Consider the following 27,461-nt stretch of genomic DNA (forward strand, 5'->3'; position numbering starts at 1 on the left):
CACTGATTTAAGCAATATAAACGTAAGCAAAACAAAACATTATTGCTTCCTTAAGACTAAAGTGTGAGTTTTGGGGTATTACAACCCTCTCTTTCAAATATATTGCAAAATAAGTATTAATTATTGAAGCAACATAAAAGTATACAGTATGTTGAAAGAGTTGTTTTATTTATTTAGGCCACTACAAAATGGATCAAATGAACTTATACCAATATATCCGGGATAAGGAACACAGTGTAAGAAATTGAATATAAACAGTATTTATGTAGAAGGGCTTTGACTCAGCTCCATAGAATTCATTATGGTTGATGGAAAATTTGAGCTGCCAGTGTGGAAGCAGTTGAATAATATGAACTTGCATAACATCTCAAAGTTTGTGGGCATCAGCGCAGTTCTCCAAACTGTTCTCTTTCCAATTGAGGAAATATTACAGGTACCCTATAAATGCCTACAATTTTTCACACAGATTAAAAATAAGGAAGGACATGTAGATTCAGGTGTTGACTGCATGTTCTTAACAGGGATTGCTAACTTGTCTCTACTGAATCTGATGCTCCAGTCTGCCTGCTAGTGCAGCCCACTACCCAGTGTGATCTCTCCTTTGCTTTCCAAATGCTGCTGGCATTTTGTGCTGGCATGTCCACTGTTCAGGATTCAGTCATTGTGCCCATGACAGTCATTTTCCAACTGCTGGCTCTTTGTGTGTTTGGCACAATCACTGGGAATGTGTCAAAGGACACAGGTAAATCCTTTAAAAGTGTTTTGCCTGTTTGTTTTGTTTTAAAGGGGAAAGTAATGACTATGTAGTGCTCATATAGACTGTAACAGAGTTCCAGATATCTGGAAATTCTGAATTTTTAAAATTCTAAATTCCAGATTTGTAGGGCTGTAATTCCAAATTTGAATTCCAAATCTGAATTTTGGAGTTAGTGCACATTCCTACTTAAATAGTAACTCAGGAGCAGGAATTTAAACATAAAAACAGCATAGTCCTGCTAAGTCATTATGTAAATTCAAAGACCCCCACATAGATTGAAGGACTGTTCTACCTGCCCCTTTTGTTCATTGGTTTGTGCAAAGAGGCTACAGAGAGAAGTACCTCAGCTTCTGATTATTGCTTTCATGCGTTTGAAAGTGATCCCAGAAGGGGCAGTGCTGAGGCATTTATTCAGTGAGTATGGGCTCTGCACACTCAGATAACTACTGAATACATCTCATTAGGGATGAGACGTGGTGGGGCTGCGGGCTAAACCGCAGAAGCCTGTGCTGCAGGGTCAAAAGACCAAGCAGTCGTAAGATCGAATCCACGTGACAGAGTGAGCGCCTGTCACTTGTCCCAGCTCCCGCCAACCTAGCGGTTTGAAAGCATGCAAATGCGAGTAGATTAATAGGGACCACCTCGGTGGGAAGGTAATAGCGTTCCGTGTCTAAGTTGCACTGGCCATGTGACCACGGAAGATTGTCTTTGGACAAAACGCTGGCTCTATGGCTTGGAAACAGGGATGAGCACCGCCCCCTAGAATTGGACACGACTGGACAAAAATTGTCAAGGGGAACCTTTACCTTTACCTGATATGGGAGCTAGCAACTCATTTTAACTTTTTTGGGAGATTGTAGCTATGTCTTCCTCACCCTAAGCAGTTGTCTACAACAAGCCTACAGTATGTAGGGTAAACAAGTGCCTTTGTTTAATTTTGTAGAGTCAAAGCTCCAGGTTTCATAAATAACTGGCAACATTCTGTGTTTCTTTCTCTAGGTTTTATGAGAAGCACACAACACACCAGCGGATCCCCAGCACTACCTCGCAAACAGAGAGACAAGTCGCCCAGTGGCTTGTTAGAAGAGACCAGAGAGACAACCTTTACCCGGGACAGGAAGGGTGGTTTCTTTAGTTCTTTCATGAAGAAGAAAAATGCCCCCACACCCCCAAAGCGCAGCAGCTCCTTCCGTGAGATGGAGAATCAGCCTCATAAGAAGTATGAGTTGACCGGTAACTTTTCAGCAGCTGCACCTTTGCAGCATATTGATGGGTTTTCTTTTACCCCCTCCCAGCAGGATGGAAATCTTTGTTCATCCAAATGCTATGTTGGAGGATTTGCACAGCGGAACTTCTGTGGTGATGATAGTGGAGGAGGCAGCAATAGCAGTGGTGGAGGCACAAGCACTGGTAGTGGATGGTCAGGCATCACAGGCTTCTTTACCCCTCGCCTCATTAAAAAGACATTGGGTTTACGAGCTGGAAGGCCTGCTGGTGGTGAAGAAACATCAAAGCCTTTCCCTCGGTCTAATTCAACATCTTCCATGTCTTCTGGTCTTCCTGAGCAGGAGAGAATGGCAATGACCCTTCCCCGGAATTGCCATAGATCAAAAATCCATTTGGAAAGGACTGTGTCTGCCACTTCTCAGCCAGAGGAGAATGCAAACAAGTCCAGTGACCTTCCCAAAAGGTGTGAAGAAGTCCCCACTCTGACCAGAGACAGACCAAAAGCTAAACTTTTGTCAAGAGGTGCTACTGCTGTTCCCCTCAGAACTCCTGTTGATACAGCCATTTCAGAGAAGGAGTGTCCGGGACCAACAGCAGCAGCAAGCCTGAAGAGCAAAGAGAAGAGCAGTGGTACACGACAAGGGTCAGTAGAAGGTGAAGAGAAGTCAAGCTGGCCTTCTCCAGCTAAGGCTGTAGCAGCACTCCCAACCACTCATAACCACAAAGTGCCCGTCCTCATCTCTCCAACTTTAAAGCATACTCCAGCTGAAGTGCAGCTCATTGGCACAGACTCTCAGGGGAATCGGTTCAAGCTCTTGTCTGAGCATCAAGTTACTGCTTCCAGTGACAAGGACAGGCCTAAACGGATAAAACCAAAGTGTGCTCCTCCACCACCACCAGTCATGAAACTCCTGCATCAGCCTCCTGCTTGCCTGGATACAACAGAGGAGTTGAATAATGGAGCATTGGCACAGCAGGAGCAGGAAACCAGTGAGAGCAACAAAAAGTCAGCAATGGCACCTGCCGGGGGGAAAACAGGAAGGCCAATAATGCCTCCACCTCAAGTGCCTTTGTCCTTGTCTTCCACTTCACCTGCCAAAATGGCCAATGGCACTGCGGGAGCCAAAGTAGCACTGAGAAAGACCAAACAGACAACAGAGAGGATCTCAGCAGACAAAATCAGCAAAGAGGCATTGCTGGAGTGTGCAGACCTCCTCTCAAGTGCCCTTGCAGAATCCACCACAAACAGCCAGCTGGTGGACACGGGACACCAGCTCTTAGATTACTGTTCTGGCTATGTGGACTGCATCCCCCAAACACGCAACAAGTTTGCCTTTCGAGAAGCCGTGAGCAAACTAGAACTGAGCCTGCAAGAACTGCAGGTGTCCTCGGCAGCTGCTAGCGTGCCTGGAGCCAATCCTGTACTTAATAATTTATTGTCTTGTGTTCAAGAAATCAGTGATGTTGTTCAGAGGTAGCTGCTGTCAAATAGTCTGGTTAGGAGGTGATAAATGCACACATAGTGGAGGGAGAAGGTTCAAAATAACATCTTCCGGTGTGTGCGTTTTTTCCTCCTATTGATGCTTTTGAAAGAAAAGATGGGATACTTGAGTAAGTTTTATGTGAAGTACCTCAGATCACTGAGCTCTCATGTTTACAGGTTCATCTCAGTACATGGGACAGATGGGAGGGAAGTCAAGCTTCCTGGGGTGGGGGGTCAGATAGCTGCAGCAGAAAAGGGCAGAATGTTAAGAATTTGCCCTTGCCAGAAAACCTGCATCTGCAAAAGACAAGCTTCTGCTCACATTCTGCTTCTGGGAGGCAGTAGAATCAACAATGGGGCCCTAGTTTTGGGAACGGCCTGCTGTTCTCTGTGATGCTACCCTGCTGACCAGAATTATTTGAGAAGAGTGAGGGCTATTTTTCTGCATTACTGCATGCTTTGACCTCCTGAGATCATGGCAAAAAAAGATTCAAAAACTCCACTTGAACTGGAGCTGACAAACCTTCCAGCAAGTGAGAGATTAGTTTTTGTGAAGGTCCATTCTGTTGAAATGATGATTAAACCTACAGGAAGTGGATGCACTAAACCATCTGGCAGAATTTCCACAGTGCATTTGCTGCTGTAATCAGAGATGCAAAAAAAGGAAAGGAAAAGAGAAAGAGAGGGGAAAATGGACTGATGTAGGGAACACACCCCATTTCGTTACCCTCCTCACATCTTTTACCACCAACACATCAACTTTTTCAGAGCATCTTGGGTGATGGTTGGGCAGTTTTGCCACTGGATTTCACACTATCTCAGCCACACTCAAATTGGCTTTCATCGCTGTTCTGGTAGTGTAGTGTGGATACCTAATCTGGCATTTGCTTTTGAGTAGTTTGGGGATGTGGCACAGACTTACCAGACATTGTTATTTTGTCTTGTTTTGACCTTTATCACAACATTAGTTCTGTCTTCTTTTATAAATCTTGGGGGCCACCCTGAATTAAAGGCATTGCATAATGCTGCTTCTACTGCTTGTCTACATTCCTTTTTAAAATCACTATGCTGACCCAAATCCAGCTGTTTCTTGAGGGGACCCAAGGCAATAATGTCTACTATTAGGATTAACAATAGGGTTGTGGAGTACCTAATCAGGGATATTTCTATACCATTTATATTCCAGTCATGAGGTTTTGCCCTATTCACAGTTTCAATACATGATTTGGTTTTTCAGGAGATGCCTGAAATATGTAGCGTTACTGGAAAGGAGCAATGCAATAGGGTAGAAGAAGGCTATCTCCCTCATTGCACACATCTGAAAATTGTTACGTAGCTTAGGAAGCTTTGAGTTCAGATTGGGATGTCAACAAACTTTCCATGGTGGTAGAATACACCAGCTCCCTTTTCCCGTTATGCAGACAGTGTTTTTGTAGCAAACATTGGGTTTGCAGTTTCCTGTTGTCCTTTTGAATGGGGAGTGTTGGGCAATCCATATGGAGAGTCTGTAATAATATTACATTGTTTGTACAGAAGTATTGAAGGATGCCTCCTCCATCATGCAGACTACTCTTACCAGATAAATGTACAACGTATGCCTTGGTTACTCATTTACTTTTTAGCTGTTCATCCCCCTGAGGCAATTCTCAGGTTTAGAAAATATTGACTTGCTGGACTTTATATAGTATTTATGAAGTCCACAGCTTGCTGCTATTCATGGGACATTTGTTTAAGGAATGCAAGAACCTGAAACCTTTCTTGTATTCGGTCTACTGTGTAGAAAGTTTTCCCTCAGACAACTATAATCCTGTAATTGCTGAAGTTATTGTACTGAAAAGTTAAGGCAAGTTGATTTATCCTAGTGGATAATATGAATTTTAGGCATAGGTGGTGGCACCCAGACGCCTTCATTAGTTAAGGATTTTTCCTTATCCAACCTCTTGTCAGAAATCTACAAGATGGATTACAAAACTTGGTTGTGCTCCTACCTACATTGCTTGGCAAGAAGTATGTGCTAGGAAGGGATGTGTCTGTGTATGAGAACTGAATGGCCCTCCCTCCTGTTCCATGGCAGAAAACCAAACATTTGTCCCTGTATCTTCTCATCTTTGTTAGCAAAATCAGTCCTTTTTTTCAGGGACTAATTCACAGTGCACCTTAAACTCTCCATAACTTGGCCTTTTCTAATTTAAAGTGTTGAAAATTAAATTGTAATACTATGCTGCTTATTTTTATATTGAGCCCTAAAAGTGGTGGAAGGATGGCAGTTTATGTGTCTTTGGGACTTTTGTTCTATGAAAAGCAATTTCTCCCAGCATTTATTGGAGAACTAGAATTATGCATATTCTTGCTCCTCTAAATGGATATATGGTTTTGAAAAAGTAAAAGGGACCATTTGCTTTAAGCTGTAGCTAGGTGAGCTAAATGAGGCAAACAGAGATTAAGAGCCAGGCTGCATGGTATATTTATCAAATACGAATAGCTATGTGTAAACAATATCCTGAGCTGGGATTTTTCGGGCTTTTTGGCCGTGTTCTGAAGGTTGTTCTTCCTGATGTTTCGCCAGTCTCTGTGGCCGGCATCTTCAGAGATGACCAGAGTACAGGTTGCTGTCCTCTGAAGATGCCGGCCACAGAGACTGGCGAAACGTTAGGAAGAACAACCTTCAGAACACGGCCAAAGAGCCCGAAAAACCCACAACCACCATTAGATCCCAGCCGTGAAAGCCTTCGCGAATACAATATCCTGAGTCTTGAGAATATTGAACATTCTCTGAGAGACAAGCAGAGAAAGCTGCAAGAGATTTTAGGGAAATAGACAGGGAAGTAAGAGCCAGTAAATATGTTTCACCCTTCATTAATACTGTACAGTACTTATATCTCTTTTCAGTGGCAAACATTTCCTACAATTTGCGAGAGAAAAGCAGGAGCAGGCAGCTACTAAGCAGGGACAAGTTTGGCCAGTGGCAAAATATTGTAGCTTGGAATGCTTTCATTTCAGAATTCCATTTGCTCTGTTCCCTCATGTCCTATTTAGAAAGGGGTGAAAATAAATGTGTGAGGCGGGGAGTACGCTAACCCTGTTCACTTTGCTGTTATTGTCTTCATTTGGAGGGTGGCAGTCTAAACAGGCAAACCTCACGTGTGTATGGAAAGTCTCATGTGACTGAGAGGTGGATTGTGTGGAGCTTTCCTTGCAAAAACTGAAGTAGTGGGGGGTACCATATATATACATTTAGGGATTTCCTTTCGCTCCTTTGGGTTTTAAAACTGAAGGCACCTGATAATTCTCCTGTATGTGTATGTGCTGTCATTTTGATTCCATAAGCAGAAATGTGCAGAGAATTTAGGTTGCTGTTACCATGTATGAGAAGGACAGATAGACACTGGTCTTGCTTCCATTGTATCATTATAATCTCTTTTAGCTGTTTCTAGCTGAGGGAATTCTGTCACACCATATTATATGCAGTTGTCTGGCACACACTCCTGAGTTCAACTTGCCAGATAGAGCACTGTCAAATTTCATGGTGATCTTCGTTTTTCCTGGGACAGATTTTTTTCCCCCTGAATTCCAAATACCTCTATCATAGTTCAGTATTCTTTACCGCTGAATGGAATTTTATATTTTGAAGGGATGTTATTTTCTGTCCTGATCAATTCAGGAACTAGTAAGTACCTTTACAGGCTGGCACTGCTATATTCATGACAGATGTACAGACTGCATTCACTCTATATAAAATAAAAAAAGAAGAAAGGTATGTATGTATGTAACTATAAAAAAAATCAGTGACATTCAGTTAAAAGGTCATGGTCATGAAAAGTTTTTTAAAAGTCGCAGTTGTATAGAGCTTAAGTCTATACATGCAAAGAGTGGTTTCACCCATACTGTAGGAGCCGTGGCCCCAGTACTCTAGGGTATACTCCACTAACCCCTTGTTTGGGCCCCTTGTCTGTTACCACTCCTGTGTCTGTTACAACAATTGTGTTAGCAGCCCTTCTCCTGCCAGTTTGGTTTTCCTGTATCGCCTACAGCAGTGACGGGGCCAAGGACATAATGGGAAATCCTGAATGTTGGTCAGAATGGGCCAGAATATGTTTTGAAAAGGCAGTTAGATTGTGAAGGAGCCCTGAGGAAAGGGGGTTGTGGCAGCCCTCAGAGGTGAACATCCCAGAGGTGTTGTTCCACTGCTGCCAATTTTGCATGGAGGCCACTGTAGCTGCTTCAACAAGATACGTAATCCTCCACTCTCATCCTCTTCTAAATTAGTCCGGACAACAACTGGATCTTAGGTGGAAACACTGTACAACAGTCACTCTCATGTAAAGTTTGAGTTTTCAGGCATCAGGACTGGAGCATATTTTCAAATGTGTAGCGTAGGTTCTCAGAGGTGACTGTTTAAATATTTGTGATTTCACCAAATGGTGCATTATGAAGTACAGACAATACAAACAACTCATCTTTTGAAAAGTTTATCCTGGATGTCATTTAACTTTAGCAATGGCAGCCAATATATATTTTTGGGAGGGTTGGACACTAAGCTATTCCTTACATAATTATAATGCTCAGCTTTAGAGCAAAGATGAAGAACATGTGGTTCTTAAGATGTTGCACTATAGCTCCCAGTTTTCCTTCTCCATTGGTAAGACTGTGCAAGACTAGTAGCAGAACAATATTTGGAAAGCCACAGACATTTCCCATCCCTGCTTTCATGAATCTGATCATGGAAGGAAGCAAGTATTGATTTTTCAGTCCCTCCCTATCCTACTTGTCTGCAATGGTTGTCTGCAGACTCAGGGCAGAGCAAGCAGTTCTCAACTTGACATTTTCCTTCATGTCTTTAATATCTTTGCTAGCATAAACTGTGGGTTGAAGGCAAAATATTCAGTCCCCCTTCAAATGATTTGTAAAGTGGAACAGTTTTGAAGGAAATGTATTGTGAGTACACTGCACCACTGCTCATAACTTTGGAGATTGGAGTTCAGCATTTCTGTAGTTTCTTGATAAGATCTACAACATATCCAAAGGAGACAGGGTCCTCTTTATACCTGGTATTTTTCTTTAACTGTCACAGTATACATGGCATAAATGTACTTGTGGCAATTTACCATGTTTAACATTTGACATGGCTCTCAGGGAAACGTATGTGAAACTGGAAGCTGGCTGTTTTTCATTATGCATTTCCTAAAGAACACCTTTTATAATCAAGTGGAAGATATAGAGTAAAAGGCTGGCTCATACACCTGCAAGCAATAGCAGAGACTTGGAATTAGTCTTGCCTACTTGGATGTTTTCAACTGTACTTCATATCATATTTTTGATTCCTTCCTTCTCTTAACACAAACATGAGGGAGTTTTGTGTGTCTGTGGTATTCTCAGAGTTCAGTGGTTCTTGGCTCTTTTAAATGAAAATATTAAATCTGTTAAAGTGCTATTTTAGTTTTTCAGAAATGAGCTCATTATGAGCGACTGCTTTTTTGCCAGTTTTTTTTCTTTCCAGCCACAAACATTATTGGGGGCTACATGGTGAATTTCCTTGCAAAATCCACAACAGAAAATTTTAGTCTAGACAAATATGCATCTTTTCTCTCTTCAGGATGCAATTCCGTATTCTGTCCCTGACTCTAGTTGCAGACTTGGTAGTTGACTCTACTGTAATGTAGTGGCTCAAATACAGAGAGAGACTATGAAAGCTTATAGAAGGATAGGTCTTGTATACAACATGAAACAGCAGCAATGTTAGAATCACAGGCTATGTAGAAAGAAATCTGAGGTCTTTGTAGAAGAAAGGAAACTATGACCAGAAACTCAATCCCCGTTTTATTTGCACTGTCTTTGCTTGAAATGTCTACAGTCCATGGCAGGGTGGTGAAATCAGAGCTTAATATTTGTTTAATCCCTCTCGTGAGAGAACTGTGCCTCCTGAATCACTCTTAGTGCAAACTTTGTATGGCTTGTAGATTGCTTACTGGCTCAAGTTTGTAAGTAATCATGGCACACATATTTTGTTTTTGGTCATCTCTTATATGATCCCTGTGGCAATGTTCTTTAATTCGTTCCAGTACCAAATTTCATGCAGTTTCTTGCACAACTTTTAAGTATCCAGTTCAAAATAGACATTGTTGCACTTTTAATTATAGTAACTGGGAAGGGTGGCTGCTATACCCTCATACTTGCATTTTCAGGAATTGTGGCACTGAGCTGTAGCCTCTATATCTAACTCCTGTACCCACAAAACATAATGCAAGTTCATGTTATGGATAGAAACTGTAACTGGTCTCAGAAGCAGACATTGAAGCAGAATCCACAGGATGCCTCAGGTAATGGAGGATTCTGGATTCCCTGACTTGTTTATACAGTAAAGGAGTGCTGTCTTTTTCCTTGCACCAAGTACTGGCATCTGCAGAAATACTTTCCTTTATGCCTCTGGTCTTATAGCAGGATTGCAGATAATGTACATGTCGTTTAGGAAAGTTTCTATGTGTACTGGCATGTCTATGACATATGCACTCTGCCTGTGGACTATTTTATGAGTGGTGAGTTCAAAGATTTTGAAATCTACTAGCTGCAATAGAGGAAAGCACTAGGCTTGGAAATCATTCCAAACAGGTTGTTTCCTGGAAAGTAGCAGGATGTATGCAGTTTCTGAGATTGGCGCAACAGTGGCATTAAGGATGTCAAATCCTTGCTCCTTTAATCAAAATTCTGTTTGCCCTCCCCCCAAAAGGAAACCATTTATTTATATTCCCTGTTCTTTTAGTATGAAAAAGGAAGTTGCTACTGCAGCACCTGGGATTGTTGGACAACAATCTCATAAGAGAATCTAAAGCTTCTCACTCAGCAACTTAGGATGTGCAAGGGGATCACATTTTAAAAGCTCAGCATTCAAAACTTGTATTTTGGAGAAATAAGTTCAGCCTAGCCTGTTTGATGTGCTATTCTCTTGTTGGAAATGTATGCAGCCCGCCTTTCCTGTGGCCTTAGTGAAAGTTTGCTGTTGCTGCTGTTGATTAATGTAAATTAGTGCTAAAACAATAATCGGATAATACTAACCAATTCTGCCTCTTGTGGCTCCAGTTGGAACACCAAGCCCAGGTAATTGGCAAATACCTCCTCCTTTGAGGCACACTTATAATACAAAACACAGGCTTAAGAAATGGCTGAAATGATTTAAGTATTGAGCATGTTCAAGAACTACCATTTTCTGCCACCTGTTCCCAATTCAGTACTGAATACAACTGATGCTAAATTAAGTTATTCTCATGAGATTAAGAGGGTAGCACATTAAGAGTGCTTGATTTCTCTGCAGTTGCTAAAGACAAAATCACCTATGAATGTGTGATACAAGTAGTAAACTTTCAGGGTGGGGAGGAGGGGAAGGGAAAGATGGTTAATGAATCAACCCAGCACTCTTGTTAGTTAATAGTTGAAGTCACTGAGAAGAAATATTGACGGAAATGAAAACACACTGATCACTCAAAAAACCCACACTACCAGTGTTGTCAATTGTTAGAAATTTTTTATTTGTTATTGTTATAATATATTTGGGGTTTCTTTTCTAATTTAAAATCTTATTATTGTCTGACTGTGAACTGCAAACAGTGTTAACTTGATGTAAATAAGCACCCTCAGAGGTGGTCGCCTCTGGCTGTTGTTCCAGAAAGATTCTTGCCAATTTGCATTTTGTTTTAAATAAAAATTGCAATTATTTTGTTGGCAAATAAATGGACATATGATTTTTTAATGTATTTAGAGTGTAATTCTTGAAATAGGTGATGCCAATGAAATTTAAAGAAAAAATGTAAAATTTAACCCAATCACCCCAGATCAGGTGCAGATCTATAAGATTAGGGAGGGAGGGGATGAGTTCAGCTGTAATACTGTTGAAGTATACATGGGGTCAGAGTTGACATATTGAAAAATGGGTAGTAACATATAAAGCAAATTACCTTTCTTTTGTCTCATCAAGGAAATTATTCCATTCAACAACACTGTAGAAATAACTATCCTTGTTGGCGTACTTTGATGGTTTTCATTGGCACTGCCAGTCTTAAAAGGCCAGTTCACACATACATGTTTTATTGCTCTTTCCTTCAGATGATGACTTGTACATGTGAATTACTTAATTGCTATAAGATGAAATTTCAGTATCAACCCAAAACCAACTCAAACACTACTTGTCAGTGGAAAACATTCATGTGTGAATAAGTCTTCAGGTAGCCAATCAGAAATTACTGTTGGTTCTGCAGAATGAAAAAATTATTAAAGGCCTAAAGGTACAGCCGAAAGACTAAGCTACTGAAATACCGTACAATTTGAGATATCTGCATTTAAAATCTCTAATATGGTTTTTTGAGGTATGTGAGATGCTCAAGGAGCAGTTTATCGTGACTGTGCTCTAGTGAGCTTCCAGAGCTAAGGAGGTTGTTGAACATACATCTGCTGAGGCCACATTCAATACTCTAACCCACTAAACAACACTGGGTCTCAGCCTTCACCTTCTGATAGCAATATAGAAGGAGTAACACTTCACCTGAATTAAATTATTGTTTGTATTGAAATACAGAATAATTTGGCGCCTGTAAACATTTGAGGTAAAAGGTAAAGGTTCCCCTTGACAATTTTTGTCCAGTCGTGTCCGACTCTAGGGGGCGGCGCTCATCCCGCTCTTCAAGCCATAGAGCCAGCGTTTGTCCGAAGACAATCTTTCCGTGGTCACATGGCCAGTGTGATTTAGACACGGAACGCTGTTTACCTTCCCACCAAGGTGGTCCCTATTTATCTACTCACATTTGCACGCTTTCGAACCGCTAGGTTGGCGGGAGCTGGGACAAGCGACGGGCGCTCACTCCGTTGCGTGGATTCGATCTTACGACTGCTGCTCTTCTGACCCTGCAGCACAGGCTTCTGCGGTTTAGCCCACATAAGTGCTCAGGAAAGAACCCAAAGAGTAATCTGAACAGTTATAGTGTGGTTGTTGTACGTTTTTGGGTTGTTTGGCCGTGTTCTGAAGGTTTTTCTGCCTAATGTTTTGCCAGTCTCTGTGGCTGAGACTGGTGAAATGTTAGGGAGAAAAACCTTTAGAACACAGCCAAACAGCCCGAAAAACCTACTACAACTATCGGATCCTGGTCGTGAAAGCCTTCTAGAATACATAGTTACAGTGCAGTTACACTGAACCTAAGAAAGTTTACATGAAAATTTCCTTAAAACTTTACATAAACCACAGCGAGCTGGCAAACTAAATGTGACTTTAAACAATTTAAAATCCTGCACTTCAGAAAAGACATTTTTTCAAAAAGCAGCTGATCATTTTCTGGGCTGCTTAATTCACATGTGGTGCAGCTAAGCCCCTCTTCCTGTGATGTTTTCTCACCACTCCCCATTATTCCTAGGAATAGAATTTTAATACACTTAACCCTAAGTTTATAAAATACTTAAATCTCATTTTGATATCAATCACCTCCACCGTCTGGTATGCTGGAAAGTTTTGCTTTCTGATACATAACTTATTAACAGTGAGGGTTTTTTTAAAGAAAACAACAACAAATGGAAAGTACAGAAATTCCAGTTTCAGATTTTTTTGTATAATCTTTTCACAACTAATAACTTCACCCCACCTAAAACCAATTTATTGATTCCACCTAGAAATTCAGAGTCCCTTGTCTTTTATTTGTTGCGTCAGATTTGTCTTTTCTGCATCCTCATCCTCATGACAGCTGCCTTTCTGGTTTATCTTACATGTACGAAGTGGTGAAGTCCAGGATGCAAGATCAGGGCTGTAAGAAGGATGGAGGTTAGGGCTGAGCACAATGTTTATGTCAGTCAAAAGTGTTTCAATACATTTGTGTCTATAAACAGCCTTAATTTACTAATACATTTTAAGCAGGATTTTTATTCCTGGCATTTATAATTCAGTAACAGCATGTTGCTAATATGTATAGACAGAAACTTCCCAATTACTACCTGAATTTGCACTGTGGGATATCAAGTTGCAGTGTCACATACGCATAGGGGTTCATATGTGATGTACGTACCATTTGGGTCTACAATCAAACAAAACTTTTCAGCTAACCTTTGTACTGTTTGCATTGCAATCAGCAGTTTTTCCATTTTTCTTATGTTATACTATGCCATTAACGATTTTGATAAAATCATGTTTGTTTTTACCTTTCATGTAATGGTCTGTTGTACGGGTGGCTGCTATTACTACAAGGGATGTTCACTGCACCCTTGTGCAAGTGGAAGGCCTGTGGCTTTGAATGGGGCAATATTTGGCTTGTTCAATTGCAAGCCAGAGCTTGTGAGAAGTGCTATGCTTGCAAAGGTGTTGTGCTCAGTATTCTCAACAGGATTCTGATGGCCGAGGCGTAGCTGTGGCCATAATGATTAATTTTAAATTTGTTTGCCCACATCATCACAGTGGCAGACCTCCATAGGACATTAACAGAGCCCTGCTGTTTGCAAAATCATCTTTTTCTGAGTTGCAGAGTTTTTGTTTGTTTGAGGTTTTCAGTTACAAAAACTGTGCCAGAGGTCCACACGTGCAGTGACCAAAAAGTTAATCATACCTCTGAGTGTAATATATCTCCCACATGGGAGGGCATTTTTGATCTATAGAGCAAATTGCACATTCTGTACTATTCTCTCTCCCCATTCATCCTAGGCCAACTGTGAATAGCCATGCCTACATATACTTTATTATGGATGGCAGACACAAACAGTAAATACAGCTTGTTTGAACTCTCCCTGGCTAATAGTTCAAAGTATAAGCAAACAGAGGTATGTGGATCTGCAGTGCTTTTTCAACTATGGCCTATAAACACTGTATAGACATTTATTCTCAAAGGCTTTCACAGTCAGGATTGGATGATTGTTGTGGGTTTTCTGGGTTGCTTTCCTGTGTCCTTAAGGTTTTTCTTCCTAACATTTCACCAGGTTCTGTGGCCGGCATCTTCAGAGGACAGGAGTTCTGACTTCTGTCTTCTGAAGATGCCGGCCACAGAGACTGGTGAAACATTAGGAAGAAAAACCTTAAGAACATAGCCAAACAGCCCAGAAAAACCCACAACAATCAACTGTATAGGAAGTTGTTTACAATCTTCAGAGCAGAAACTGTTAGAAGCTGCAGCTGTACGTTGTGATGGGCCCCTCACGTGCCCCCAGATTATTTCATTAACCTGAGGCCCACAACACATTCTCTCCTTTACGCTGCCACCAATTGGCCTCTGTCAACACCCTTTAATTAGAAAGATTGAGGTCCAAGCTGAGTATAACGTTGAACTAAACAGGTTTATTGGTTACAGTTCGCTTAAACAGGTTCTTCACAGACTGTAAAGTATTCACTAGATTAGTAATAACTTGTTTCACTCTTAACTCTTTTAGCTCTCTATAAGTTCCACACTGCTTACCTTAACCCCTCACTATACAGTGGAGTCTTGACTTACGAACGGCTCCACTTACATACTTTTCAACCTACGGACTTCTCCGGCCGCAAAATTTTACTTCAACTTGCGGCCGGAGAATCGACCTACAGACCAGAAGGGGGAGGCGGGGAAAATGCCCAATTCAAATTTGGTGCTTTCCCGGCCTCCCCCTTCCAGTCCATAGGCCATAGGTCGTGCCTCCGGATGCCTTGCAGGGCTTCTCCGCCGCCATGGGAGGCATCTCGGAGGTCCCCCGCCACCGATAGTGGCTCCGAAGCGGCGGGGGGGGACTTCCGAGATGCCTCCCATGGCGGTGGAGAAGCCCTGCAAGGCATCTGGGGGTCCCCTGCTGCCACTGCCGCTGCGGCAGGGTGGGGGACCTCTGGATGCCTTCCAGGCGGAGAAGCAATGGAAGGCATCCAGACACCCCCTATGCTGCCACCACCACTTGGAGCCACGCCGCACCGGGCAAACCCAGCCATGCTTGGACTCCTGGGAGTCCAACCATGGCTGGGATAGCTGGGCACGGCGTGGCTCTCGGCGGTGGTGGCAGTGGCAGGGGACCTCCCAAGGCCTTCCCCGCCACCATGGGAGGCTTCTTGGATGTCCCCCCACTGCTGATAAGTGGCTCCAAAGCACTATCAGCGGCAGCGGGGGACCTCCAAGACGCCTCCGGCAGTGGCACCAGAGCCCTGAGTCCTCCGGCAGCCTCGATGGCTGCAGCAGGGGACCTCCGAGAGGCCTCTGGCAGCCACACCAAAGCCCTCGGGGTTCTCCAACAGCAGCGATGGCGGCGGCAGGGGACCCCTTGAAGACTTTGAAAAGGTAAGGTGCTTTTAAAAATATTTATTTTTTATTTTTTGTGGGGGGTGGGGCCAGATACGGATTAATAGGTTTTTAATGCATTCCTATGGGGAATGCATTTTCAACCTACGTACTTTTTGACCGACAGACTCCGTTCCAATACGGATTAATTCCGTAGGTCGAGACCCCTCACTATACCACTCTTAACTCCCACAGAGTAACTTTTACTTCATACTCTCATTTCTGACTCAAACTGGCTAGCTCACTCCCCAAAACTCCTATTCACTGTCTCACTCTTCCCTTCTATTTTCTCTGGCGCCGCCTCCCAACAGCTCCCATTGGTACATGCAAACAACCTACATGAGCCAAAGCAGAGTGATCACCACAGTCCTCCCCCCCTTAATAAGTTTGTTTTATGAGGGGATACTCATCAGTTTGCCCTCATAAACAAACAGCTAAATACATGCAAATTTAACAGTAACTTACCAATAACTTATACAAACCTTATAATACAATTTTCTCTCTATTACTATGTTTACTAAATCAAATTTAACACTTTATACCTTTAAGACAATCAATACCATTAAAACATTTGCATTATATATATTTAAATATACAGCAAGCAAAATGCAAGAATCATAGTAAACAGAGAGAAAACTAATCAATGTCAGATTTCTAAAGGAACACGCCAAGGATGTCCACTATCACCCCTGTTGTTCATAACAACATTGGAAGCACTACTAAGGAAAATAAGAAAAAATGAACAAATTAAAGGTTTAAAAATTGAGAAACAACACTTGTAAGAGCCTTTGCAGGTGACATGGTAATCTTTCTGGAAAACCCATCATGCAGTATTGCAAAACTTAAATAATCAGTGACTCTGGAGAACGAGCAGGTTTATAAATGAAGGAAAAATATGCCATAATTTTTGCTCCATAAGACACACCTGATTATAAGACACACCTAATTTTTAGAAGAGAAAAACAGGAAAAATATTCCTCTGTATCGGGGTGGTCAATTAAATAAATAAACAGTGCAAGTCCCACGCTGGGACTGCAAAAAAAAAACCTCACCAAAAAACAAAGCAACATAGAAACACACACCCCAGCCCAAACCTACCCTCCAAAACCCACCCAGAATTTTTTTTAAAAAAAGTAAAAAGCAGCACCTTACCGGTCTGAAGCCTCCTGGGGGGTCCCCCCACGCTGCCATTGCTGCCTTCCCAAGCCTCCAAAGGCCTCAAAAGGCACCGTGGGGGTCCCCCTTGCCACCATAATCTTAATATTAATCCCACTGCTGAGGTCTTCTGGCCTTGGAGCCATGCATGTAGAAATGGAGACTGTGGCTGTGGCTTCATTTAGGGTAGGGAAGCTGCAGCTGCCATTTTTGCAAAGGGCAGCCTGGATTCCCTTAGCTTGCCTTAAGGGAATCCAGGCTGCCCTTTGCAAAGATGGCAGCTGCAGCTCCCCAACCCTAAATGAAGCCACAGCCACCATCTTTGCAAAGGGCAGGCAGTCTCCACTTCTATACGTGCGGCTCTGAGGCCAAAAGACCTCAGGAGCAGCTATTAAGGTAGGAGGGTGTCTGTGAGGGTGGGGCCAAAGGTGTGTATTTACTCATAAGTAAGGGCTGCAAAAGGCATGGAGCTACTCATGAGTAAGTACCGCAGGGGGCTCTGGTCTACTAATAAGTAAGCGCTTCCAAACACCCTGTGTGGGGTGCGCAGATCAGAGGAGTTCCGTGAGGCAGGAAGAGGAAGGAGAAGCGGCCTGGTGCTTTGTAAGCCGGGGAAACCTCTGAGGGTGTCGGTGAGGGTGGGGCCTTTTGAGGCCTCCAGAGGCAGCAATGGGGCCGCGGGGGGGCAGTATTGGCTCCATAAGATGCACACACTTTTCCCTCCACTTTTGGGGGGCAAAAACTGTGTCTTACGGAGTGAAAAATATGGTAATTACAACAAATATAACAGGAAAAGAAAGGATTAGAAATTAAGACAGGTTATAAAGTAGTGAATAAAGTAAGATACCTGGGTACAACAATAACTAAAAAGACAAAGGCATTATTTGAACAAAATTATGAGAAGAAATTAAGAAAAAATTTAGGGAAATGGAAACACTTAAAATCTCATTGATGGGGAGAATAGCAATTATCACAATGATGGTATTACCTATATTCGTATTCCTATTTCAGAATATCCCAATAATAATAAATAACAAACCATTTCATTTGTGGAGAAAACTCTCAAATTTTATTTTATTTAGCTTTCCATCTAGGGGCTTGATCATCCCTCCTCCCACTACATGTCTTTCAGCTAAATGAAGCTTATTCCTTTTTATATGTCTTAACATCAATACATCCTCTCCAGGATTAAAAGTTCTTTTTCTAGCATTTCTGTTATATCAAGCCTTCTATTTATTCTGGGCACCCTTCAAATTCTCCTTCATTTCTAGGGATCTTTGCAAGGTTTTCATCAAATTGTCCTAATCATTAGGGTTTTCTGCCACATACACCCGTATCATCCTCATTAAAGTTCCACTGAACTTTTCTATTAACCCATTTGTTTGTGGATGGTAAGGGAAAGATGTTACATGGGAGATGTCACAGACTTGCCACAGCCTCTTCATTAATTTAGATATGAAGGAGGTTCCCAGATCCATAACTATCTCAGGTGCAAATCCCATTTACACATGTAACTGATCAAAGCATCTGCCACTGTCTCAATGTTCTGTTTCAACATATTCTCTTTAGGAATTATGTCTGAGTGACAAATAGAATCTCGGAACAAGTATCTTTTAGACCCAGATACTTCACGTTGTCAATAGAAATAGACTCTCCAGAGTTATTGAATAAATCATGATTGCACTTGATTAAAAACATTGTAATACTCTCGCTTCAGGAATGTCTGGGCTCTCTGCCGAGTCCAGTTCCTTAGCAACTGTGCTGTGGTGGAAAGAGGCCTCAGCTTCAACTGCTGATAGCTGTGCCTTATTATGCTGCATGCAAAATACATTTTTTTTTAGGCTGAGAGTAATTTCCACCTTGGTTGACTCAGATCTTTTTTGAGTCTCACACTGAGCCCAAAAGTGACCTTTCTCACCACATGCATAACATTATTTACTAGTCTTCGGTTCAGTATACAGTAAAGGCCCATGTTAACCTTTCCCTCAGAACTATTAGATTTCAGGGGACTGTGCTCTGGGGATGAAAGTTTGTCTCTAAAATGGCTTCCATTAGCTTGGGTAGTTCTTTTTCTTTTTAATACCAAAGGTAAAAGGAAGTAGGGGGAAGTAGGGGGAAAGGAAAAGGGTTATGGGGTAGGAGAACACAAAGTATACAATAATCCAGTCTATTCATGTTACGATAACAAATCAACTTTCCGCTTTTTTTATAATTTGATTACCCTCCAGCTTTCAACTTGCAGTTACATCTTAGTTTAAATCTATGTTACACCAACATTATCTGGAGAACTGAAACCATTTATATAATAAATCCCATCATTCAGTTTCCTTTTGAATTGGACAGTCTTTCAACACGTCTGAAAGAATTTCCATTTCTGCCGCTTTCCATATCTTCTCAGTAAGTTCCTCTTGTTTTGGTATCTCCGCTTTCTTCCAATTTTTAGCATAAAGCTTTCTGACTGTGATAGCTATATAGATCACTGAGTAACTCTTTATCTCATTTATATTGCCTGGTATCATACTCAATAAAAGCAATTCTGGGGTCAGTGGAGTTTCATTTAACTGTTGTTTGACATCTAATGTCATCTCTTTCATCTGATTTACTATTTGGCTAAGATGTTCATTTACTTGCTGAAATCTTGCTGTTATATTTTGCATGGTAGTCTGCCATTCTTTGTTCGATTCTTGTGCGACTAATTTTCCCAAACTTTGAGACTGGGCAAGAAAGGCCTCCAGTATTTGGTGCTTTCATATTTTTTTTGAGGCCATTTTGATCTTTTCAATGAGTGGGGTTTGTGTAAATAACACTATATCCTTTACCAAAGTGACCAGCCCTCAAATATACCACCTACAGTGGACCCTCGACCTATGGAATTAATCCGTATTGGAATGGTGGCTGCAGGTCGAAAGGTCTGTAGGTCGAGGGTCCATTTCCCATAGGAATGCAATGAAAACCTTGTAATCCATAACACACCCAGGAAAAAAACCCCACAAAAAAGTTTAAAATAAAGACACCTTACATGTCTGAAGCCTTCCAGGGGTCCCCCACCGCCACCATCGCCACTGCTCAAGGCCTTTGAGGGCTTCCCTGCCACTGCCAGAGGCCTCTTGGAGGTCCCTCGTTGCTGCCATAACCACTGCCCAAGGCCTCAGACGTATTTGCCGACGCTGCCAGAGGCCTTCCCCGCCACCATGGGAGGCATCTTGGAGGTTCCCCCCACTGCTGATCGTGCTTTGGAGGCACTATCGGTGGTGGGGGAACCTCTGAGATGCCTTCCATGGCGGCGGGGAAGGCATCCGGAGGTCCACCCTGCCACCAATGCCTCTGAAGCACGATTGGTGGCGAGGGGGACCTCCACAGGCCTTCTCTGCTGCCATGGGAGGCCTCCTGGAGGTCCCCACCCCTGCTGACGCTTTCCCAGGGTGGACCGGGCCTCCCAGGGGAGGGCTTCCCCCAGTTGGCCCGGTCTACTGCTTGGGAAAGCCTGGTAGACTGGGCCTACCAGGGGAGAGTTTCCCCCAGTAGGCCCGATCAACCCCCTGGGAAAGCCTGGGGAGTAGACCGGGCCTGCTGGGGGAAGCCCTGCCCTGGTAGGCCCGGTCTACCAGGCTTTCCCAGGCAGTAGACCAGGCATACCAGGGGAAACGGTTCCAGCTTTTCTCAGGAGCTGCTGGCTGCACCGTGACAAGCCCCGCCTCTCAGCTTGGGTACTTCTGAGGTAATCTCTTCTGGACTGAGGCACTCTCCCCCTGTCATTTCAACCTTTTCTACCAATTTTTACCTCTGAGAACCGAGGATCTCTGATCTCACTAATGGAATCAGCATATTCAGACACCTGTGTCACATTTTTAGGATTCTTGTCCCTGACCAAATAACATAATTCACCTGGCAAAACTGAATAAAATTGTTCCAAGCCAAACACATTTTTCATTTGGTCTGATGAGGTAACACGTTCCTGTTCCAGCCATTTATTGAGAATTTGCGTCAAATGTGCTCCAAGTTAGGCAAAAGACTCCTCAGGTTTCTTGGAAATTGATCTAAATTTCTTTCTTAGCTGCTCTGAATTAATTCCAAATCTGGAATACACAATTTTTCTATATGCCTCAAATTCTCTAGCTTTCTCCAGAGGCATCTGAGAATAAAGCTCAACCAAAACTCCACTTGTGATCTCAATATTATCTTCTCATCATCTTTAATTTCAAAGTCCCAACAAGCTCTCTCAAATGAAATTAGGAAAGATGCAGGACAGTCTCCTTTCCTATATTGAGGAAATTTCTTTAGGTCAATTTTTGAGAGACTTCCCACACTAACATTCTTATTATTATTATTTTGAGCAGCTAATTCCAGTTTCTTCATCTCTAGTCGAAATTGCATTTCTTTTTCTTTTTGCTCAAATTCCATTTCTCTTTTGTTAATTTCTAGTTCCTTTTCCGTAAGTTTAAATTCTTGTTCTAGTTTCCATCTTTCAAAATCTTGGGAGCTTTGAATATTTTCTCCTTTTGAGGCAATCACTACAGGTCTCTCAGTTTCTTCCTCACTCTGAATTTGAGGGCTTCCATTCCGCTTAGCCTCCTGAGGTTCAACTCCCTCCATAGCTGATTTTTTTATTCTTTTGGGTGGCATATTAGAGTTAAAGTGGACTTTCTTAATACAGTGGGGTCTCGACTTACGAACTTAATCCATATTGGAAGGTGGTTCTTAGGTCGAAAAGTTCGTAGGTCAAATCTGCATTTCCCATAGGAATGCATTGAAAACCATTTAATCTGTATCTGTTCTTCTCCGTCCATAGAAACTAATGGGAAGCTGCTATTCCGCCTTCTGCCACTAGAGGGGGATATTTTTTAATTTTTTTTCCCTTAGGTTCAGGAAATGGAGAAAGGCAGGGAACAGTTTGCAAAGCACTTTAAAAATCTTTTTTTTTCACTGAAGCCAATTTTAAATCATGTTTTAAAGCATGTTGTGCTGATTTTTTCAGCACAAAGACACACAGGCAGGCTTTTTAGGTGCTGAGCAAGCCTCCCCAAGCCTCTTCAGAGCCAGCCCCTCAGCTGATAGGCGGGGAGAGGAGGGTGCAGGAGCGGGGAAAAGCACAAAATGGCTGCCAGGCTCCCGTCTGGTGTGGGCTTTTAGCTGTTTCCTGTTCTTTTTCCTGCTGTTTGGGGGCTACCAAGGCCTGGTAAGTGACTTTCTTTTATTTATTTTAAAGTTTCTGACCCTTTTTCTCCCTCCAGAAGCCTCTAAGGGGAGGGAGGGGGCACTTTTTTCCTGTCCATACATCGAGGGAAGTTCGTATGTCGAGTCCTTATTTCCCCTATAGGGCAGGTTCATAAGTTGAATTGTTCACAAGTAGGGTCGTTCATAAGTCGAGACCCCACTAAACTATTTTTAAAAGGACCTCTCTTTCAGCTGTTTTTCCCAATAATTCTGTTGCACTTTACTCAGCAGCTCTCTCCAGCTGCTCTCCAGCTCAAAACCTTTGTTACTGAGTTTCTTTGTCTGCCTCCAGATACCAGAATAATTTTCTTTTTAACTTCTTATTTTCCTGTTACCTCAGATCTGTTTTGACCCTAGCTTCCACTCTTATCCACTACTGCTCCCTTTCTCTCAGAGCCTTGGATTTCAAGTTAACCCACTGGGTATCTCAAATCCTGAGGTAAAAGAAGTTTTCTTTAGAGTCGGTTCCCTATCTTAAGTTCCCCCAGATATGGGTTCAGAAGCTCCACTACTAAGCCTTTCCAAAAAAAGCTCTAGCAGGTCACTCACTTCCTCACCACAGATCTAACTAAAAAAGGTACCCACTGTCATAAAAGCGTTCCTAAGAATCTGCTTTTACACGGAACAGAGAGGGGTCCGGAATGATCAGTTCCTTATCAGGTAAAACTAGGTCCTTTAATTTTACCCTAGGCAACTGCTTCACCCCTTCTCCCAAGTCTGAACTGATTTTAAATAAACTACATCCAGGAGTTCTAGAAGATTTAATCTTCCTAGTGCTCTCTTAAAGGTAGGACCCTAAATTGGTAGCAATTAATAAACGTGGCCTGATTAAACAAATCAATGAACCATAGTAGCTAATGGTCTATGCAAGAAGCCAATTTTCAGACAGTTAGCCTTTTTATGTTTTATTAGAAAAATAGAAATTAGTAATAAATGAATTTAAACAAGCAAACAAGACATCTTTACATAATCAAACACTTCCAAAAATCCCAGCCATCACCACAAGGCATTTTCCTCTACAAAAACCAAAATAACAAACAGCTAACTACATTTTTGAATAGAGTTCTGTCTTACTGTTAATATGAAAAATAAAAGTTCATTCAGAGTTTTTTCTCTGGCGTTCATTCCTCTGTCCAGGAATTCTCTCGCTGTATTTGGGCAGACGTCCAGGCTGTCTCTCCGTCCATCTTCTAGGCTGTCTTCTCTCCTCTCATCTCTCTTAAATCAAGAAGTTATGTCCTTGTTCCTTCTGAGTTGAGATAGTTGCCTGGCGACGAGATAAAGGTCACCTTGTTCTTCATAGTTTTTTTTCCTACTGAAAAAGAATTGACCTTGGGCATCTTGCTTCGTTCTAACTTGCACACCGACATAAACGGATTTCTAGCCTAACTTTGCTCCTACAAAATAAATCTCTATTCAGCTTTCATAATCAAATTCATGACATGCTCCCCTTAGAAGACACAAAATATAGAACGTTTAAAGTTCTTATTTTGAAACTACTTTAACATTTGGTTATAAAAGGTGATTATTAATAAAAATACATGTGCACTTACATTTATCTTATCAAAGTATTAAACTCATAACAGTAATACATCTTTTCTTATAGCTAAGTCCCTCTCTCTATGAAAATACAGAAAAAGAAACAAGTTGGTTAGTATTAAGCCATAATTCAAGGTTATGTCAGAATGCATTTCCTTAATGATCAGTTATATTATCATCGTACATTCGTGAAAGACTATCTGCTACAATATTTAGTTTTCCCAGAATATGTTGTACTACAAAATCAGTCTTGCAGAGCTAGACTCCATCTTAACAATCTTTGGTTGTGAGATTTGATTTTCTGTAACCAAACCAAAGCTCAGTGATCGGTTTGGAGAGTAGATTTACGCCCCCATAAGTAAGGTCTTAACAGATTCAGCGCCCAGAAAACAGAAAGTGCCTCCTTCTCCGGTACGACATAATGTTTTTCTCGTTCTAAGAGTTTTCTGGAGAAGTAGGAGACAGGATAAAGGTTCCCATCTTCTCCTTGTTGTAATAATACGGCTCTGAGGCCCAATTTTGAGGCGTCTGTTTGTAAAACAAATGGCTTGTTAAAATCAGGTGATTTTAGAATAGGTGCCTCAATTGATTTGGCCTTTAAGGCATCAAAAGTACTTTGACATTCCGGGGTCCATTTCACCTTGACAGGCTGTCTTTTCTTAGTTAGCTCAGTCAAAGGTGTAGCTAAATGACTAAAATCGGGGATGAATTTTCTGTAGTAGCCAATCAAACCTAAGAACGAACGCACCTGTTTCTTTGTTTTAGGAATAGGCCAATCTTGTATAGATTGTATTTTAGCTTGCAGGGGTTGAATTTCTCCTTGCCCAATCAAGTGCCCTAAATACATCACTCTTCCTTTCATCCACTGACATTTACTTGCTTTAACTGTCAGTCCAGCTTGATGGATCCTTGACAAAACAGTTTCGATGTGAGCCATGTGAGAGTTAAAATCCGAACTGAAAATTGCTACATCATCGAGATAAGCACTAGCAAACGGTAACCCCTGTAACAGTTTGTCAATCATTCTTTGGAAAGAAGCACCTGCATTCTTTAACCCAAATGGTAACCTTCAGAAATGAAAAGTTCCCACGTGAGTGATAAAAGCAGTCTTATCTCGAGATTCCTCTGCCAAATCGAGTTGCCAATACGCATTTTTGAGATCAATTATGCTGATAAACTTAGCCTGTGAAAGGCGTTCAATTAAATCATCCATTCTGGGTAATGGGTATGGATCTGTAACTGTGACACTGTTTAACTTTCTGTAATCTACACAAAATCTCACTTCGAGAATTTCGCCTAGTGCGTTCTTTTTAGGGACCAGAACCAATGTCGAAGCCCACGGGAAAGATGATTCTTCAATCACCCCCAAAGACAACATTTTTAAAATCTCTTCTTCAATCTGAGTTGCATGATTTCCAATTGCTCGGTATGTGCTTTGAACAAAAAAACCACCACTGTTGCCCTGCTCATATAATTACTACAATGTACTTAATTGGATATGTTCATGAAGGAATGGGGGAGGGTGGGAGCTTGAACTATGCTCATTACTTGACATCCTGAAAATAACTGCTCAGTTCAGGCCAGTGTGCAGCCTCCAAGCAAACACTGTACCCACATCTAGGGAAGGACAAACAGCAAGATCTTCTGACTAATATCTGGCTATGTTATCTCTACATTTGAGCCAAATGTGTCAAAAGAAATGATCCAGATAGGAATGCTAAGTTTGGGGTCATCTGCATTTCGTGTGCCAAGAGTACCAGCAAACTGCCAGGTTTTAGTTTATATTTTCCAAGGTACGGATTTGCAATACTATTAAACAGAGGCACATGCAAACAGTGCTTGTTTTTATTGCAGACCTGTCGCTCAAGTTCAGTGACAGGCTGGAAGTGTATTGCACTGGGTCCTGCAATTTTGGCATTTATCATTTAACTCCACCCACACACTAAGTGCACCAACATGACTTCTCTGAATTAGGTTTCCTACAATTATAATCAAGAATTGCAGGTATGCATTCTTTGTGACAGAAACAACTTGAAAGACACTGAGTGGCCATAGTTTTCCACAATCTTCCATGCTGTTTTCCACAATTCTCCACACTGTACAATCAGCAGTGTCCACAGGTCACTTAAAAGATGAGTCTTCAATATATTTTTTTAAAAAAGGCTAAACCCATACCTGTCCACATTGGGAGCACAATACCTCCTCATCCAAGCCGGATTTCTGTATAAGCATTCTGAAACAGGAAATAGAGCATCATCTTGCAAATAAACATTTTAGTTCCTTATTCAGGTATACCATGGAGTACAGCAGGAAGTCACATTTTCAAACTATTTCAGTTCTTTTGCAGCTGGAGTGCTTCTTCCCTAGATCATCCACTCAGGGCTACGTGTAAGTACAAGTATCCCAAAGGTACTATTTATAATCTTCTAGCATGGCATATAGTAAGTGCCTCTTCAGTAGCACCATTAATGTAGATTTCAGCAACATGTTTATTCACAATACCTTCATTTTTCCTGAAGCAAGTTCTTCTGTAAACACTAATACTGCGGGATAGTAGTTCAAACATCTGGTTGTGGAGCCAGAGGTTGGGATTTGGACTCTCCACTGTGCCTCCATAAGAGGGGCTGGACTCAATGATCCATAGGGTACCTTCCAGTTCTAAGATTATCATTATCATAGATTTTCATTTTTTCACTTCCTACTGATGCAAGAGCCCCCAACTGGTAGAGAAATTACTATCCAGTCATAGCACAAGAAAGGACACAGAGGTATGCAGCCCTTTGACATCAAGGAAGGAAATAGTTTATACGCTGGGAGACAGTCTTGCAGCCTTGGGCAGAGAATAGTTTCTCTTCTTTAGGGACAAACACCATCATCCTTGCAACTTCATCCAATGCCTCTTCATTGAATGGAAGGCCCCGGGCTAGAAAAGCATCCCGAGCACAAAGTTTTACATGCCGATACTCCAAGGGCAGGAAAGGCACCAGTAGGTCTATGAGGTTGTCTTCTAGAATGTGGTTTTGAGCAGGGCCCTCATCTAGAACAAAGCATAAGAAAGAATATTGTACAGAAGCCATCTCTCTCCAAAAGAAACACTGTACAATGGTGCATCGCTTTACAATTGCTTCGTTTAATGATGAAATCGCATAACTATGAACTTTTGTGATCGCTTTTGCAATGTTTCCTATGGAGAAATTTCGCTTTGTGATGATCGGTTCCCTGCTTCGGGAACCGATTCTTCGAAAAACGACGATTTTCCAACAGCTGATCGGTGGTTTCAAAATGGCCGCCGGGTAAATAAAATGGCTCCCCACTGTGTTTATGGACGGATTCCTTACAAGACAGGCAGCGAAAATGGCCGCCCTATGTAGGATCTTCGCTGGACAGTGAGTTTTAAGCCCATCGGAACGCATTAAACAGGTTTTAATGCATTTCTATGGGCTTTTTAATTTCGCTTTACGATGTTTTCGTTCTACAGTGATTTCACTGGAATGAATTAACATCGTAATGCGAGGCACCACTGTACCTTCTTGGTGACTACTGCTGATTACTATTCCAATCCTAGGTGAGTTGAACCATGGGTTGGTTTTATAGCACCATCAATGCTCATGGCCTCCTATGCGGTGTCCCCTGGAAAATACATCCTGTCCCATAAAGCCACACCCTAAATGGTTGATGACAGGAGGATGTATAGTGTGAATAGAAGGAGAGGTAATGGAAATAAAGGATAAACATCAGCGAATGCAGTTACATTTGCTGTAAATTCGACCTGCCTATGTTAGAATAACAAAGAGCTTCATGGGACCTTACAAATGTTACAAAATGTATTACGGCAGAA

The 27,461-nt window shown here is 41.9% G+C and overlaps 2 protein-coding genes and 1 long non-coding RNA gene across 5 annotated transcripts in view; 1 reads left to right on the plus strand and 2 right to left on the minus strand.

Moving 5' to 3' along the window:
• The window catches only part of ABL2 (ABL proto-oncogene 2, non-receptor tyrosine kinase), a 139,381-nt gene extending 128,169 nt beyond the window's left edge, over positions 1–11,212 (plus strand). For all 3 annotated transcript variants that reach the window (XM_072998156.2, XM_072998158.2, XM_072998157.2), the window contains one exon: positions 1,757–11,212. In XM_072998156.2, the coding sequence (XP_072854257.2) occupies positions 1,757–3,462 (1,706 nt within the window). In that variant the 3' untranslated portion in view covers positions 3,463–11,212. The remainder of the gene's footprint in view (positions 1–1,756) is intronic.
• LOC144588873 (uncharacterized) overlaps positions 1–27,461 on the minus strand; it is a 550,407-nt gene that overhangs the window by 114,643 nt on the left and 408,303 nt on the right. The gene's annotated exons all lie outside the window — the stretch shown is intronic.
• Positions 22,974–27,461, minus strand: part of TOR3A (torsin family 3 member A) — a 34,365-nt gene continuing 29,877 nt past the window's right edge. The window contains exon 7 of the mRNA XM_078392363.1: positions 22,974–26,660. Coding sequence (XP_078248489.1) covers positions 26,410–26,660 — 251 coding nt within the window. The 3' untranslated portion in view covers positions 22,974–26,409. The remainder of the gene's footprint in view (positions 26,661–27,461) is intronic.

This window comes from Pogona vitticeps, chromosome 4, assembly GCF_051106095.1.
Source record: "Pogona vitticeps strain Pit_001003342236 chromosome 4, PviZW2.1, whole genome shotgun sequence".
Lineage (NCBI taxonomy): Eukaryota > Metazoa > Chordata > Lepidosauria > Squamata > Agamidae > Pogona > Pogona vitticeps.